The sequence below is a fragment of the Nicotiana attenuata genome, unplaced genomic scaffold (genome assembly GCF_001879085.1).
Source record: "Nicotiana attenuata strain UT unplaced genomic scaffold, NIATTr2, whole genome shotgun sequence".
NCBI lineage: Eukaryota > Viridiplantae > Streptophyta > Magnoliopsida > Solanales > Solanaceae > Nicotiana > Nicotiana attenuata.
Genome location: NW_017675494.1, coordinates 34,401 through 51,780, shown reverse-complemented (window position 1 = coordinate 51,780; position 17,380 = coordinate 34,401). Strand labels below are relative to the sequence as shown.

The 17,380-nt window shown below is 42.2% G+C and overlaps 1 protein-coding gene across 1 annotated transcript; it reads left to right on the top strand.

Annotated features, from left to right (window-relative positions):
• Positions 1-9,586: 9,586 nt before the first annotated feature.
• Positions 9,587-10,192, top strand: LOC109220135. Its single transcript, XM_019384599.1, has one exon. The coding sequence runs from the start codon at positions 9,587-9,589 to the stop codon at positions 10,190-10,192; it is 606 nt and encodes a 201-aa protein (XP_019240144.1).
• Positions 10,193-17,380: the final 7,188 nt, after the last annotated feature.

Sequence of the window (17,380 nt, the reverse complement as noted above, 5' to 3'; positions counted from 1 at the left end):
GGGATTCTCGGAGCTTGCTGATTTTATTGTGCTTTACGGATCATGCCCTTAGCAGCTGCTTATTCGGGGTATGGTACAAACCGGGCATGGCGATGTATGAGATATGTGTTGCATACTCGTGAGGCAGCTTTTATTGGGGCGAGACTGACCCGTGCCTCCGAGGAGAGTGCATTGTCTGAGAGGGCGGTTCCTTAAGGCCAACAAGGGTTGGGCTACTAGGAAGGTGTTTGGTCGTTTGAGTAGGCTTTGCCGGCTTCGCTTTGTGGTAGGTTTCGGCATGATCCCTACGCATCTTGGATCGTTAAGCTTCGATTTGAGTCAATATAGTTATAGAACTGTGCCTTGATTGTTCAAAGAGTCCGCATCGAGAACAGCCGGTGCCCGGACTGGCATAGCACTGGATGGTGAAGGAGTGGTGATTTATCGCTGATGATTTGAGCCAGGCCGGAGTGGGCCTTCGAAGAGAGTGTTTGCTTGTAGGGACTTATGCCGGGGGTATCGTTTTCCCGGAAGAATTTGCTTAAGCGAAGGTAATCGGGCGTGGTGCCCCGTTCGTTTACGGCTGATGTCCTGAAGAACGAGGCTGGGGCCGATAGGCCGCCATTTTTTGGAGCATCGACCTTTGCACTCTGTGTTTTGCCTCATACAGACTATGCTTGTAGACGGAGAGCGCATCGTGTATACATATACATAAAAAAATGAGAGGATTCATGAATGTTTTCCTTCTTTGTACTGCTTTTGATCGGCAGACTGGTTTCTGTGTTTCGGCGGGACCCTCATGGGTCTGGAACTGATCTATTTAGGTTAGGGGACCTTTGAGTGCGATTTGCTTACGTGATCAGGCGTCGAAACCTTTACATTCTTTCTAGTTGTTTTAGGCCTTGAGTCAGGTTTTTGTCGAGCCTGCATGTACTTTGATCTTTTTTGTGCTGGTGCAGGCGAATGTTCAGGCCGAGGTTGTGATGAATGATACCAGGTCGGGGCAGAAAATGGCAGCTTACTCGAGGAGCGCCGATGCCGCTAAAGTTGAGTTGCGAAAGACCCTCGATCGTGCCAAAATAGCAGAGAGTAAGGTGCGGGTCGGAGGGAAATCTTCGAGTAAGACAAAGGAGAGGAGCATGATGCCAAATCCTTGTTGTCTGATGCCGAGGATGATGGAAGGAGACCGCTGGGCTATGACTGCCGGAAAAAAAGTGGAGTGATCGTTTCTTGCCTCCTTTGTTATGTATACACAATTTTCAATATTCTACCCAGGTTAGCGCTGCGCCTTGTTGTCAGCCTGTAGCGATAGGAGGGGAAACCCCGTAACTTATATCTTTTGTATTTCAGCTTGTTGAAATTTTAGTTGGGTCGATTCGTTCCGGGACTCGCTCTAATGCTTGTATGCTTTAATCGTTGTCGGGTTCAGTCTCCGATTCGGGATCAGACTCGAGCTTAGTTTACCCTCGAGATTTGGCGCTCGTCTGGGTTGGCGACGACGGCTTTTATTTCTCGCCCTTGGGTGTTTGGTTGTTCCAACTTATTTTGGGTCCAGTCTCCGAGTCGCGCTACGATTCGAGCTTTAATCGACCCCGAAGTTTTTTCCTGCCTGTATGGGCGGAAGGCGATGGTCTTTCATGCTTTGGGTCAAAATGACCGTGCGGGTGGGTAGCCCGAAAGATTTATTCGGACGGCGACAGCGGCACTTACGCCGTGCCCTTAGGCACGTTGTAGTTTAACTCATTTCGGGCCCAGTCTCCGAATCGCATTGCGATTCGAGCTTTAATTGATCCTTAGGCTGTCAGTTTTGGCTGGTTACAAGGGCTCTTACGCTTTTCAGTCGTAGAGACCTTCTGATATGTGGCCCGTAGGCTTGTTTAGTTAACTATTTTGGATCCGGTCTCCAAAACGAGTTACGATTCGAGCTTACTTTAATCCTCAAGTTGTCAATTTGGCTGGCGACAATGGCTCTTACGCCTTTTGGTCGTAGAGACCTTTTGATATGTGGCCCGTAGGATTGCTTAGCTGGCGACAATGGCTCTTACGCTATTTTTGCCCGTGGGATTTTGTTAGCTTGTTTTCCGCTTGTTAAGGTCTTTTGAAAGATTTTTTTCCTGACCCGTCGTCGATTCTGGAAGAACCTCGATTTCAAGTCGTTATCGGCGATATTTCAAGCACCTCAGAAGGTTCATAGCCCGTTGTTTTCCTGTTGAGGGAAGCCTGTTTTAACCGGTTCTTTCCGAAGTATATTCGAAGTAGTGGCCTGCGATTTTTGTTTAGCGACGGTCGGGCGTCCCCGAGTCGCGTTATTTTGGATATATCAGCCGTTTTGACCGAAGTAATGTGCGTTTGGCTGTAGCCATTTTTGATATCGAGTGATAGTTTAGGCGTCTACATCGAGGGTATGCCCTTTCGGGATTCTTACAAATGCAACGTATAGCCTAAACTTCGGGATTTTCATGCCTGTTGAGGTATTACGGTTTGTCATGCCAATTGAGGTCTTACAGCTTTGTCATGCCTATTGTGGTCTTACAGTTTTTTCGGTGATGTAGCATGGCGATTGTCATCAGTCTCTGAGTCATCAAGTTGTTTAAGCGGAAGATCGCTTCTTGCAAACTCGAAGCTGCGTTTTTGGGGCTTTACGAGCCCGGAGTTCCGATCATGGAGTTACGAGAGTGCCCAATTGCAGGCATTAAGTCTCCGAGTACTTCTGGATGCATTTGGTGTAGAGAACCTCCCCAGAATACACCGTGATTTCCCCATTCGGAGAACGAAGTGCTGGAAGGCGTCCTTTGATCCGTTGGCGCAATATACCTTGTTAGGTTGGCCCGACCTATATCGGGCCAAGGCTGATTGCTTGCGGGTTTGTCCCTCCTGAAGAACATTGCGCTTTCATAGCCTTGACCCGGAGGCCGTTTGAGGCGCTTTGAACTGTTGGCGCCTGTTCCTACGTTTTTCGGGATGTTTCAGCGGGAAGATTCGTTATTTTTACTCTGGGAAGGAGTTCCCTCCTCCAAAAAGTATTTTTTGATTTGTTTGATATAATAGTACATATTTTTGCCGACGAGGCCTGAATACACCGGTGTTTCGATGCATCATTTTCTTACAGAAACCCTTGTCTGGTGTTTTCCAAAATTCCCATGAGCGGCCGCTTTTCGAGGGAAATGCCTTCTCTCTTTTTCAATAGTTGTGGGGTTTGTTCTGAATATTTTGCGGAGTTCCCCTCCTGGTGGCTTGCAGACATTGCCTCGTTAAAAACCTTGCCGATAAAAACCTTTCTTTTTAGGATAAAAACTCGGTCGAAGGAAAAGAGTGCAACGGGTGTGCCTTTGGGGCTTCGGGGTTCCGTAGCAGTACTAACGTCTAGGCAGCTTTCGGTTTTGGTATCTGTGCGAGGGTTAATCTCGGATTTGAAAAATAACATAAGAAAAGGAATAGTTGTACCTTAAAGCTCCATGTGTAGGCGACGTCTCGGGACTTGGCCTATTATAACTTATCGGGGGCGGAGATACGGCGTGAATTTTTTACTTTGCTTTGTCAAATTCGACCTGGGGCGAGACCTGGTCCGATCGTGGTCTCATTTGGGGGTGGAAGTGTGAGCGCCGGTACTACGTCGTGTATAGCGAATATTTCCCTTGCCGCGTGCTGTTCCCCGCAGACGGTCTTGATCCCATCCTTTGTCGGAAATTTTATCACCTGATGTAGGGTGGATGGTACTGATCTCATGCAGTGTATCCAGGGTCGTCTGAATAAGGCATTATATCTCATATCTCCCTCGATGACATAGAACTTGGCGTCTTGGGTTGTGCCGGACACGGTAACCGAGAGGATGATTTCTCCCTTTGTTGTTTCGCTAGCCATGTTGAAACCGTTGAGGACCCGAGTGGCGGGCACGATTCGTTCGAGCAGCCCGAGTCGTTCTATTGCCTTTGCCCTGATGATATTGGCCGAGCTACCTGGATCCACGAGTACACGTCTTATCTGAAATGAATTTACAAGAAAGGATATTACAAGGGCATCGTTGTGGGGTTGAGACAGGACCTCGGTGTCTTTTTCGCTGAACGTGAGGGCGTCTTCTGGGATATATCCCCGAGTCCGTTTTTCCCTGGTGATGGATATCTTTGTTCTTCTCACGACCGGTTCCTGTGGGGCATCGGCGCCTCCTATAATCATGTGGATGACATGTTGCGGTTTGCTGGCCTCGTTTTTCTTGGTCGCCTCCCTCTCTCGAAATTGATTTTTGGCCCGATCGCTGAGGAATTCCGGAGATGCCCTTTGTTGAGTAGTCGAGCCACTTCCTCTCGTAGCTGATGGCAGTCCTCGGTCCTATGACCATGCACGTTGTAAAACTCGCATACTAGGTTGTAATTTCTCTGCGAAGGGTCTGATTGTATCGTTTTGGGCCACTTGGCGTACCTGATCTTGCCGATAGGGAACACAATGTCTGAAACATCGACGCAGAAGTTGTATTTTGATAAGTGGGGCGCGTTAGCTGGTGCTATATTCCAATCGAACCTGGTTCTGTTGATGAGTCCTCGAGGGTCCTGTCCTCGATCTATCCTTTGATCGTTGCGAGGCAGGTTGCGTCTTGGGACATTCCTCCTATCTTCGAGGTGCGGCTGGTACCATTCTTTGTTTGGTATCGCTTCTCTTACCAGGAGTCTGCTTGGGTATACCAAGCCCGAAGGGGCTCCCAACTGGTCGTCCTCGGCCCGGATCTTTGACTGGTACCGGTTGTGGACGTCCGACCAAGTCACGGCCGCATATTCGATCAGGTTCTGCTTCAGTTGTTTCGAGGCCACCGAGCTTCGTTCGTTCAGGACATGGGTGAAGGCCTGTACCGTCCAGTTGTCGGAGACGGGTGGCAGCTCCATTCGTTCCATTTGGAAGCGGGACACGAATTCCCGCAACATCTCATTCTCTCTTTGCTTAATTTTGAAAACGTCGGACTTCCTCGTTGCTACCTTGATGGCTCCTGCGTGTGCTTTTACGAAGGAGTCTGCTAGCATGGCGAATGAATCTATGGAGTCGGGAGCCAAGTTGTGATACCACATCATGGCGCCCTTCGAAAGTGTTTCTCCAAATTTTTTCAGCAACACGAACTCGATTTCGTCATTTTATATATCGTTGCCTTTTACATCGCAGGTATAGGCGGTGACGTGCTCGTTGGGATCGATGGTACCGTTGTATTTGGGGAGTTCCGGCATCCTGAATTTTTTTGGAATGGGCTTCGGGGCCGCTTCCTCGGGGAATGGCCTCTGTACAAATTTCTTCGAATCCAGACCTGTTAGGACCGGGGGTGCTCCCGGGATATGATCCACCCGAGAGTTGTAGGTCTCGACTTCTTTATCGTTGGTTGCGATCATTTTTTCACCCGATTCGATCCTTTTGGTAAGATCCTCCAGAATCTTCACTATGGTGGGGTCGGCCGTTGATCCGATATCATTTGATCTCTTGGGTATTTGCTCAGCAAGGGGAGCTATCTTCGCTGCTGGTGTGCTGGGAGTTCACGGATGGCTTTGCAACTGAGCAACGGCCAGTTGTGTGCCTGCAACATTTCAAAAATATCGTGAAGACTAACTTCCTATTCTTCCCGAGCCGGGGTTTTTTGAACTTCCTGTCGGTCGCTGTGTCGCACGCTTCTGTCGGTGTGAGAAGTTTCGTTGACTTGTTGTGCGTCCTGCGAGTCCGCGTCCGCTAGTACTGGTCCGGGTGTGTTATCGGGATCTTGTAGCGGTGCTCCGGCTGCCGGGATAGCTACACCATTTTCCCTGTGATCTTCGAGGCGGTCATTCTCAACTCTGTTTACTGAGCCAGATATTTTTACCTGAATCAAAGGATCTTGGACAAGAAAAAGTGTGAAAGATGATATGCGTTTGTACAATGAAACTAGAAAGAAAATAATCATTATTATTTTTAGCCCCACGGTGGGCGCCAAACTGTTTACCATGAAAATGGTAACGACAATTAAATTTTTAAAATGGGACTCTAAAAATACGTGATCTATTCCCGAGCTAGTTGTTAGAGCAGATGATGCTAATAATATGAAATTTAACGATGGAGCGTGAGTCAAAACAGGATAATGATCAAACCGAAGGGCCTGCTACCCGGATGTAGGTCTGGTCGATGGGGGCTTCGGGGTCGACCTCGAGATCGAATTCGGGATATCGGGGACAATCGAGGGTAGTATAACAGTTAGAGATACGATCAAATAAAGCTCTTTATAGCCGAGACTAAATTATATGATGAAGGACACATATAAAAATGAAGAACACATATAAAGGAAAAGGATTTCGAGGTATCCTCGGATCAGTGGGAGCTAATAAGTTTTTAGAGAGAAAGGAGAGAGAAGTATTATTGCACTTTTGTAGAATCGTTGGTGCTCTGCCTTACAGGGTATTAATGACTCTCCTTTTATAAGAAGGGGGGAGCCCAAACTTAGTACAAGAGACGTTGTGTGATAGAGAAAAGGAGATGGGACAACCAACTAGCTTTATGACGTGTGCGCGGGCCGACGTTGAGTTGCTCGAACAGACTCAGTCGACCCCGGATACGTTCTTTGGGAACTTTTTGCGTTTGTCGGGGTTTCGGTCGATGTTACCTTCGGTTGGAGTCGACATATCTCGAGAAAAATGGCCGGCTCGAGATCCCGGACCTCTGGAGCGATTTGTCGAAGCATTTTGCTAATGAGAAGTCGGTCCTCCGATTTGACCGTGCACACCAGCATAAACTGAAGACTTTACAATATAGGGTCTCCACTCCCTAGTTGATGCCAGCATAACCTGATGATTTTCCAACATAGGGTCTCACTCCCTAGTTGATGCCAGTATAACTTGATGCCAACATAGGGTCACCACTCCCTAGTTGATGCCAACGTAGGGTCACCACTCCCTAGTTGATGCCAGCATAACCTGTTGCCAGCATAACCTGATGCCAACATAGGGTCACCACTCCCTAGTTGATGCCAACATAGGGTCTCCACTCCCTAGTTGATGTCAGCGTAACCTGATGCCAACATAGGGTCACCACTCCCTAGTTGGTGCCAACGTAAGGTCACTACTCCCTAGTTGATGCCAGCATAACCTGATGTCTGCATAGGGTCACCACTCCCTAGTTGATGCCAACATAGGGTCTCCACTCCCTAGTTGATGCCAGCATAACCTGATGCCAACATAGGGTCACCATTCCCTAGTTGATGCAAACATAGGGTCTCCACTCTCTAGTTGATGCCAGCATAACGTGATGCCAACATAGGGTCACCACTCCCTAGTTGATGATTTTCCAACAATAGGGTCTACAATCCCTAGTTGATTTCATTTTAGATATAGGGTCTCCACTCCCTAATCTCTTTTTCCCGAGGATAAAAAATCCTAATTTTTATTGCTTCAATAATGAAGTAGTATATAGTTTTGGTTACAAATAACTCACAAAATTTTCCTATTGAAAACTGGAGAAGAAAAATTCCGTTCGTTTGTTTGTTTTGGTGTCTGAGCAGGTTATACCTCGCGATAGAGGGTTCGAGACGACCAAAAGAAGAAGTCTCAATCCAGAACAAAAAAAAAGAAAAAGAAAAAGAAGTGAGCTCAAAGTGCAGAAGCGGAGAAAAGATGTGGAGTGCTCAAGACATGATTGAAGTCACAAGCTTTGCATGTCCTGCCTTGATTCGAAAAGCTGAAAAAGAATGAACCAACATTTGCAGCTAACAAGCATCAAGATTCAGATCAGAGTCCGCATGAAGAACAAGCCAAGACTCAAGATCAAGCTGCAGTTACTCAACAGCAGTGACCTCGGGCACATGGACCTCGAGGTAGGCTTGGTATAATAAGAACAAGTATATATAAGGGAATGTTCTCTCTCGGCGCATGTTAAGCAGAGTTTGCTAACGTGCACGGGCAGCATGACAACTCCGACCACCACCGCTATAACGCCATCGGCGAGCTCTGTCACACCAGTCACAACTGTACCAATGCATGCAAAGCCACTAACGTTTGGAAGCTTTCTTCCAATTCAGTTTCAAACGATAAGAGAAGACCCAAATGATGATATAGCTAATGTCCAACAGAACCTAGCTATGAAACGAGATGCGCGAAGAACAGGAGAAGAGATTCCACCCGGGCTCCAATTTTCTGACCTAGCTAAATCTACGCTACATTCTTCATCTATGACTCAGGAACCTGTACCAATAGAACAGGAACCAATGGAACAGGAAAAATAGAATAGGTAAGGAGAAGCCTTATAGGAGGAATCGTAGCTCTCAAATGGGGAAAGCGCTCACATATATTCCACCAGATCTGCAGGGAGATACAATTGTAGTAACAATTGTAGAGGAAGACATAAAGGAACATCAAAATTATTGGAATAACTCACTCATTGGGTACGTATTGGGTGAAAATCCATATTTCAAATCTATGGAGAACTATGTTGTAAATGTGTGGGATTTTGTTAATACTCCAAAGATCTTATACCATGACGGTGGCTATTACATATTTAGATTTGATTCACTTGAAGATAGAGACAAAGTCATGCAATTAGGGCCTTACACTTTTCATAATAAGCCATTTATTTTGAAGAATTGGTCTCTTGATTTTGTCTTTGATCCGGAATGTTTGAATGTAATTCCATTGTGGGTAAGATTCCCAAATTTGCCAGTGGGATTTTGGTCTAGCTGAGGCTCTAAGCGAATTGACAAGTGGAATAGGAAGGCCAATGTATACAGACTTATACATTGCTGAGATGGATAGAATTTCATTTGCTAGAGTCCTTGTAGAAGCACTCATTTCTCATCCTCTGCCAAATGATATTTTAATTCGTACTCCAGTAGGGTTATTCATCAAAACATAGAGTATGACTGGAAGCCTAAATTTTGAATGGAATGTGCAAAAGCTGGGCATACCACTGGGGAATGCAGAAAGAGCAAGGAAAAAAAAACGAATGGAGCATTTGTAGAACAAAACAGAAGGAAGAGAAGGGGCAAAAGAAGAAGAAAAATGGAAACAAAAGAGGTGACTGCTCCAACAGTTGAAAAACAAATATTTGATGCTACAAAGGAGGATGTAACTAAGGAAAATGCAGTAGGCTCACAAATGGAAGGTAGGCAGCTGGACAGGAATGTATTCCCAGCACTCTCAGAAGTAATAAGGAATGAGAGAAGATATGAGAAGAGAGTGGATGTGTCTACTGTGGGAGAACCAAGTTGTTCTACTAGTCATGTTAATACCACAAACAGATTTGAGATTCTGAATCAGGGTGGTATTTCTACTGATACTGGGCAGGGTGGACAGAGCCACCCTACACCTCCATGATAGTCAGTACTTGGAATATTAGAGGGCTGAACAAGCCCTATAAACAGAAAGAGTTGGTGCTCTTTCTGAAGAAGTAAAAGGAAGAACATATTAGTCAGAAGAAATGGCTCTTCACTGTTGTATATGCTTATAATGAATTGAACTCAAGGCAGCAGCTACGGAAGAACCTTATTGGTATAGGTTCTAATATCACAACTGACTGGCTAATTAGTGGTGATTTTAATAATGTCTTACAAACATATGATAGAATTGGAGCTCCTATTACACTGGCAGCGGTACAAGGATTTAAGGAGTTCTTAGATAAAATGCAGCTCACTCCCTTGAAAAGCACAGGATGGTATTATACGTGGTGCAATAAAAGGGATGAAAATGTAAGGGTATATATCAAGATAAATTGGGGTTTTGGAAATTTCAGTTGGATGATGAAAAATGGGCATATTGAGGCAGAATATTTGAACCCTGGTGTATCTGATCATTCTCCTATACTGATGAACTGCCAGAATGGTATTCAACAACACTTGCATCCTAGACAATTTAGATTGTACCGTAATGTCCTTCACCATCCTGAATTTACAAGGATAGTGAAAGAAGTATGGGTGCAGAATGATAGAGATATTGGGAAGGCAAGCACATGGAATAAGCTCAGAAGACTGAAGGAGGCATTGAGAGGCTTGAACAACTATATGGCATCTTATCAGCAGAAACTGAATCAAGCAAAGCAGAAGTTCAAATTAGTTCAGCATCAACTGTCTTTGCAGCCTTTAAGGAAAGAATGCATAGAACAAGAAAAGGAAGCTCTGCTAGAAGTGGAGAAATGGAGTGACATTGAGGAGCAGGTGTTGAGGCAGAAGTCTAGAGCTACTTGGATACAACATGGAGATGCAAATACCAAGTACTTCCATGCTCAGTAGAAGATGCGTACTAATATTAATGCTATTTTCTCTATTCAAAATTATGCAGGTATCAAATTAAAAGATCCTAAACAGGTGGAGGAGCAATTTCTGGACTTCTTTAAGAAACTGATGGGTGAGTCATCACCAGTGCACCCTTGTCCAGATGCTGAGGTGATTAAAAAGGGACCTTGTCTAACAAGGCAACAACAACTGGAGCTGATCAAGGCAGTCACAGAGGAGGAGATAATAGGAGCTATTAAAAGCATGTCAACTGACAAGGCTCTTGGGGTAGATGGTTTTCCAGTAGAATTCTACGCAAAGCAATGGGAGGTGATCAAACCAGATGTGATTGCTGATGTCTTGGATTTTTTTAATACAGGGAAGCTACCAAAGGCCATCAATAGCACTGTTATTACTCTTATTCCTAAAGTTCCTAATCCTACACAGGTTAAGGACTTTAGGCGAATAGCGTGTTGCACAACTATTGACAAGATTATCACAAAGATTATCACTGGGAGATTAAAAGCAGTAATGAACTATCTGGTGGGGGACTCTCAATCAGCTTTCACTGAAGGCGGGAATATAACCGATAACATCATATTCACCCATGAACTGTTCAAAGGCTATACTAGGAAAGGAATATCTGCAAGATGCATTCTCAAGATTGATCTTAGGAAAGCCTATGATACATTGGATTGGTTCTACTTGAAGAGGATACTGATAGGATTGGGGTTTCCACACTGATTTGTTTGCTAGATAATGGAGTGCCTAACAACTGTATCCTACTCTCTGACCTTAAATGGAGGACTCACAAAACCATTTGAAGGTAAAATGGGGATAAGGCAGTGAGATCCAATGTCATCCTACTTATTTGTAATAGTTATGGAGTACTTGCAAAGGGAATTTAGTCAACTGGCTTTAAATAAGGATTTCCATTTTCATCCAAGGTGTAAAAGACTAGGAGTGATGCATGTGTGCTTTGCTGATGATCTATTGATGTTCTTCAGAGCTGATTTGAAGTCAATTAAGTTACAGCAGGATGGATTTCTGAAATTTTCAAGAGCTTTAGGACTTCAGGCAAATCCTGATAAAAGCTCAGTTTACATTGCAAGTATAAATGAGAGGATGAAAGAACTTATCTTGCAGGAGTTGGGATATAATGAAGGAAGCTTACCATTTGAATACTTAGGGGTTCCATTAGCTCCTAAAAAGCTATCTAATCAACAGTGCTGGCCATTGGTTGAAAAGATCACTACAAGCATCAGTTGTTGGACCTCAAAATTATTGTCATATTCTGGAAGATTGCAGCTCATTGGCAGTGATTTTTGGGATGCAGTCTTATTGGGCTCATGTATTTTTACTACTAAAGAAGATTAGCAAGATGATAGAGGCAATATGTAGAACTTTCCTATGGACAGGGCAGGCTGATATATCTAGAAGAGCATTGGTAGCATGGGACAGAGTTTTTTTACCACAAACAATGGGAGGTTTGAATGTGATAAACCTTTGTAACTGGAACAAAGCTACAATAGTGAAGCATCTGTGGGCGATCACAAAGAAGAAAGATTGTTTATGGATTCGATGGATCCATTCTTATTACATAGAGAACAGGAGCATTGACACCATGCCTATACCTAAGAGTGCAGCTTGGGTAGTAAGGAAGATTATTGAGCAAAGGAAGTTCATATTGAATCTACCAAGTCTACAAGGGAATGTGCAAGAAAGATTGGAGTCCTTACAGAGCACAAATAGTAAGTTCAGTATCAAGAAGCTATATAACTTGCAAACCCCTTAAGGTTAGAAGGTATACTGGAAAAGCCTGATCTTAAATCATCATATACATCCTAGACACAAATTCAATCTGTGGCTGGCCATTCAAAGGAGATTACCAACAGTTGATCGATTGCAGAAAATTGGTATTCAAGTAGTTCAAGTGTGTGTATTCTGTGGTCAGGAAGATGAACTATTTGAACATTTATTTTTTGAGTGTTCATACACAAGTACTATTTGGAAGAGATTACTAAACTGGATGGGAATTCAAAGATAGATTCAAGCTTGGGAGGAGGAGCTACATTGGGTGGCTTATCATGCTAGGAAGAAGAAAGGGATTGGCAACATTATTGTAACAGTATTTGGCATACTGATATACAGTTTATGGAGGGATAGAAATCTGATCAGATTTCAAAATGGAAGTACTTCAGCAGAGCAGATATGCCTAGAGATCACTTCATATGTTCATATCAAAAGCCATATACACATCAATTGGTAGGAACACATGGAAGCTTTGAACAGATATCCATAGTTACGCTACTATTGTAATCTTGTACTCATGTCTTTCAGCTTCAGGATAGAGAGCACATGTATAGGATGTGATACATATATTTAACTAGTATAGTTATATAGGGAGACATCTATAAAATGTTGGAGTCAAGTATAGTCTAAGAAGAGATAAGGAACTGGTCAGCAGGTCCTACTATGTACAGAACAATTTTTGATAAATGAAAATGTTAGTTTATCGGGAAAAAAAAAGATCAAGCTCCAAAAGACTCATAGATAGGAATCTTGTAACGCCTAGCTGATAGGTTTAGTTAGTCTTTTCATTTTGATTTTGGTGTAATATGGAGCTCAGCAAGCAGTAAACAGCAGCAACAGCAGTGAAATCACAGTTTTCCGATAGTCGCAGCTACCAAAACTTCCAGAACTACACTGACCTGATGCCTTTATTGCCAAGGATATGTAGGCAACCTCTGAAGCAAGGTTCAGTCAGACTTTTTCAAAAAATGCTTCCGATGGGGTTCCAGACGGGCAAAAATTGCTCATATTTGCTCACTTTATCTTTGCCCGAAAACTCATCATGTTTTCGAGCAAAGAGGGGCAGCTGTGAGCACCTAATTTTTGCCCCACATGAAAATAACTCCTAAAAATAGACCAACAATAATATTAACGGATTTTGGGAGTCTTTCTTTATTTAGTTGCATTTTATGCATTTTCAATATCTTAAAATCATAGAAAAAACCTTAAAAAATGTCACATTTTAATTTCATGCCATCTTATGTTTAATTTTTATTTTTAGGAATTAGCTACTCTTTAATTGTTAGCATTAATGCATAAAAAATTTCAAACAAATTATTCCATGTATTTGTTAATAGATAAATAGAATTAGTTTGCTAACGAGATTTAAGTTAGATTTTAATTTAAGATTTTTATTAATTTGTTCAAGCGAAATCAAAGGGAAAAGAAACATTGAAAGAAAAAGGGAGAAAGACTATTTTTGGGTCTAAATTCGGACATGGGCCAATTTCCATGGCCCAATTCCCTCAAAACCCGTCCAAGCCCACGCCTGCCAGGCCCAATCGGTCCCCCTCCCCTTTAATTATAAAAAACCTAACCCTTCTCTCATTCTCAAGCTAACAATTAGAAGACCCCTCTCCTCTAAAAAAAAAAACCAGAGCAGCGGCGCAAGAGACACAAGCAACTAGTGACTCCCTCATCTCTCAAACTCACACCGCTTCATCCGTCCTTGCCACACCCTCTGCTCCTACCCATCTTTCACTCACCGACGAGAACACTCAAAACAATAGAAAGAGCTTTCAAATTCAAAAATCCTAAAGCTCCAGCTCTAGAGCACCAGAAGTTCCGAAAATCAGAAGAGAAAAAGATCCAAAAAAAGGCTTCTCTTCTAACTGATCTTGCTTCACGTTTTCTGGGGTTCTTTTGAGTTTTTTATGTAGTTGGAGATTGAAATTGCTTTGTCGTTAAGCCTACTTTTGCCGAGACCTTGCTTGATTCCAGCTTCTATTTGGCTTTGTTTAGTGTCTTCTCTGCTCAAGTAGGTCAGTTCCAAGCTCACTTGTAATCTTCCATTAATTGTATGAATGAAGGCCTGAATTGTCTGTTGAATCCATGTCTAATTTTGGCGTATTCATTGTGATTGGCTACTAGATCTTCTTCATTTAATTTCTTTGTTAAATGTTTAAATCTGAAGATTTAAGTTGAATCGCTTCAAACTTGTTGCTGAATGTCTGGTGCGTGTTATGAATAAAAAGATTATGGAGCTACATATCTATAGTTGGCCTTAAAACAAATTGGTAAAGCTTTGGGACTTAAAGTTTTCTCCATTCTTTCTATTTAGTTTGTGAGATAACATTCTGAAATGAACATTTTAAAGTGGAAAAAGTGGCGCTCAAAGTGAGATTTCTTTTCTCTCTTTTGTTTGTTTTATTTACCCTGTTATTTGCTTTTTTAGTGTTTAGACATGTTGTTAATTGTGTATATGATTTCAAGTGCCATCAAGTTTTGAAATTGAAAACATGACTTCCACAGTTTAAGCTTAATTGAAGCAGTAATGTATTTGAGTTGGCCATGAGATTTAAGTTTGGTTTAATGAAAAACAGATAGGGAAGATTGACTAATTGAATGGTATTAGTAGCAACTTTTAAAAGTAATTTTGGGATTTAAGTGTTGGGTTCTATTCGATGTTGCTTGGTAATTTGGTGACAGAAAGAATCAAGTTGTTCTCTGGCCATTATTGTATATGATGTGTGGGTTTTAAGAAGTTATTGGGATAAATAATGAAATTCTGCTAGGCCCATAATGATAAAATTTATAAACTAGTTCATCTTTCCATAACTAATCCACCTTGTTCCTTTCACAGTAAATTCCATTACTTTGGAGTTTGACAAACAATCTCAAACCTTAGAAAAATAATTCTTATGAACATCGTAGTGTACTTTAGGCGCGTAAATAAATCATCGTGGTCATGGGTACGGTTCCCGTGGCATGATCATGATACGTAAATCTCAATTCGGGTGCACATTTCATGTGACCCGACCACAACTTCGAACAATAATAAAATAAGCATGTTGTAGATCATGGGTACGGTTCCCGTGACGTGATTCGCAATGTGTACACAAACAATCGAGTGCGCGAGAATTGCGACTTGTTCAAACAAACTCCATAAATAAATAAAAGCGGTTATAAAATTAAAAATGCACAATATGTTTAAAACATGCAATAAATAAGATAATTAGGCCAATTATTAATAGTTGAGTAACCGTGCTAAAACTACGGAACTCAGGAGTGCCTCACACCTTCTCCCGGGTTAACAGAATTTCTTACCCGGTCTTCTGTGTTCGCGGACCATAAAGAGAGTTAAATTTTCTCGATTTGGGATTTTAAAATAAACCGGTGACTTGGGACACCATATAATTATCTCAAGTGACGACTCTGAAATTAAATAAATAATCTCATTTCGATTAATGTCACTTTAATTGAAAAAACTCCTCTATCCCCCTCGGAAAAAAGAAGGTGTAACAATAATCATTCATAGTCTCATCTGAATATTATGGTGGAATCTATTGTAGGTTATAATTTCCTTGAGGTCGGTTACTATTCAGATTACCACCTCATGAGAAGTTGGGATAGTTTCTTCAATTTGGATTATAAGTATTCCCATATTGCGCATTCTGGTTCACCGGACCCATGCTTTGTTGCCCCACATAGTAGATCGATTCAGGATTCAATGGATAATAGTTACCCGTGTGGCCCTCCCCTCATATCTCACAACATATGGACGTCTATTGTACATGTTGCATCTGATGCTCCTGTCCCATGGTCAGCTTAATCACCTGATTTGTCAACTTAGCCATATTTGCCCTCATAGTTATAAGCTCATCCAAATCTAGTGGCACCTGCTACCCTTTATTTAATTGTTCTTCGTAGTTCTCTATCACCTTGCCATTTATGATCGTTCGCGGTGAAGTTATTCAAGACAACATTTATTTCACTATAAGGCTTCGCCATGCAAATCCCTCTCCAGGCTGAGTCGAGATTCATCTTTGAGGACTCCTCCCCATCAACAGATGTGTGACCCAACACCTCATCAATCTGACAAAAATGCACATAATATGTGAGTAGCTTCCTGTATCTTTTCCAAGCTTGACGAAGACACTCGCCATCCCTTTATTGAAAACCAAGAATCTGGCTCCTTAGTGACTTAGTCTTCTTCGCGAGGAAGAACTTGATCAAATTTCCCTATTGGAACATCCCACGTACGAATTGAGTTGGTGGGATCCTTTTGCAATAATTCTTTTGCTTCCCCCAATAGAGAAAAGGGGACCAATGTCAGTCTGATATAATCCTTTGAAACATTAGGAAAATTACAAGTATCCGTAATTTTCAAAAATCTTTGGAGGTGCCTCTACGTATTTTCATGAGAGCGGCCTACAAATTTACCTGTTGACTGAATCAGGTGCACCATGTACTGCATAAGCTCAAAGTGACCAATTATGTCAGGATTTACGAACAACTGCATCATGTTTGCAAGATTAGACCTTGCATCCTCTATCACCAATCACTCATCGTTTTCTACCATCTCTATTGATTGTGGCTGGACTAAGATACCCAACTCTTCAGTTCTAGCTCTCGCTTCGGCCTCCCTCCTTATGGAAGAGTTTTTCAGGTTCAAGCTCAGGATCATAAGAAGGAAGGTTGTTCAATCTTTCGCTTCTTTGTAGCATTTAACGTGAACACATATTGAAGTAGAAAGAGTGCAAAAATTAAAACTCGAACAAATAACAAATAAAATCTTATTCAAGAAAATAGCTAATCTAATTTCCCAACAACGACACCAAAAACTTGTTGGGGCCTATATACTTGCAAATATACACGGTCAACAATTAATAAAGTAATAAAAAATGTATTGTTTCTGTGAGGACTTATGATCAACGATTGCCTAAGCTAAACTTGTTACGAGTTATTTGCTCAAGTGATTTCTCAGAAGATAATTGTGATTTTATTCAATTAAAATTACAGCGAAAACTAACAAGCAAGCAAGGACACAAGAATGCACGTAAAAAGCACGAACAACTTAGGAGAGAATTCGATAAGATAGGGATATTCTGGGGTTATGGGATTATTATCTATCCTATTAAGTTTTTCAGTGGATTTAACTACTTAATCTATCTGATTTGTCGATTAGCAGGGTTAAGTTTTCTTGCGAGGTTTTTTCTATGCCTCGCTGGCTTAGTATGGCAATTAGAATATGTCTATCCTAACCGCAAATATATTCTCCGTTGCCCGAATTTAAGAACTTAGTTTATTCAATCCTATATGCAATCTATAGTTTTCATTTTCGAGTACAAGTATAAATTCGTAGATCATATTCTACTGTTAGTCATGCAGTAAAATAATTCAGCACAATATTGA

Bases quoted from the DNA above. Each gene is read 5' to 3' on its own strand.
- LOC109220135 (XM_019384599.1), top strand. From the start codon at position 9,587: ATGCAGCTCACTCCCTTGAAAAGCACAGGATGGTATTATACGTGGTGC.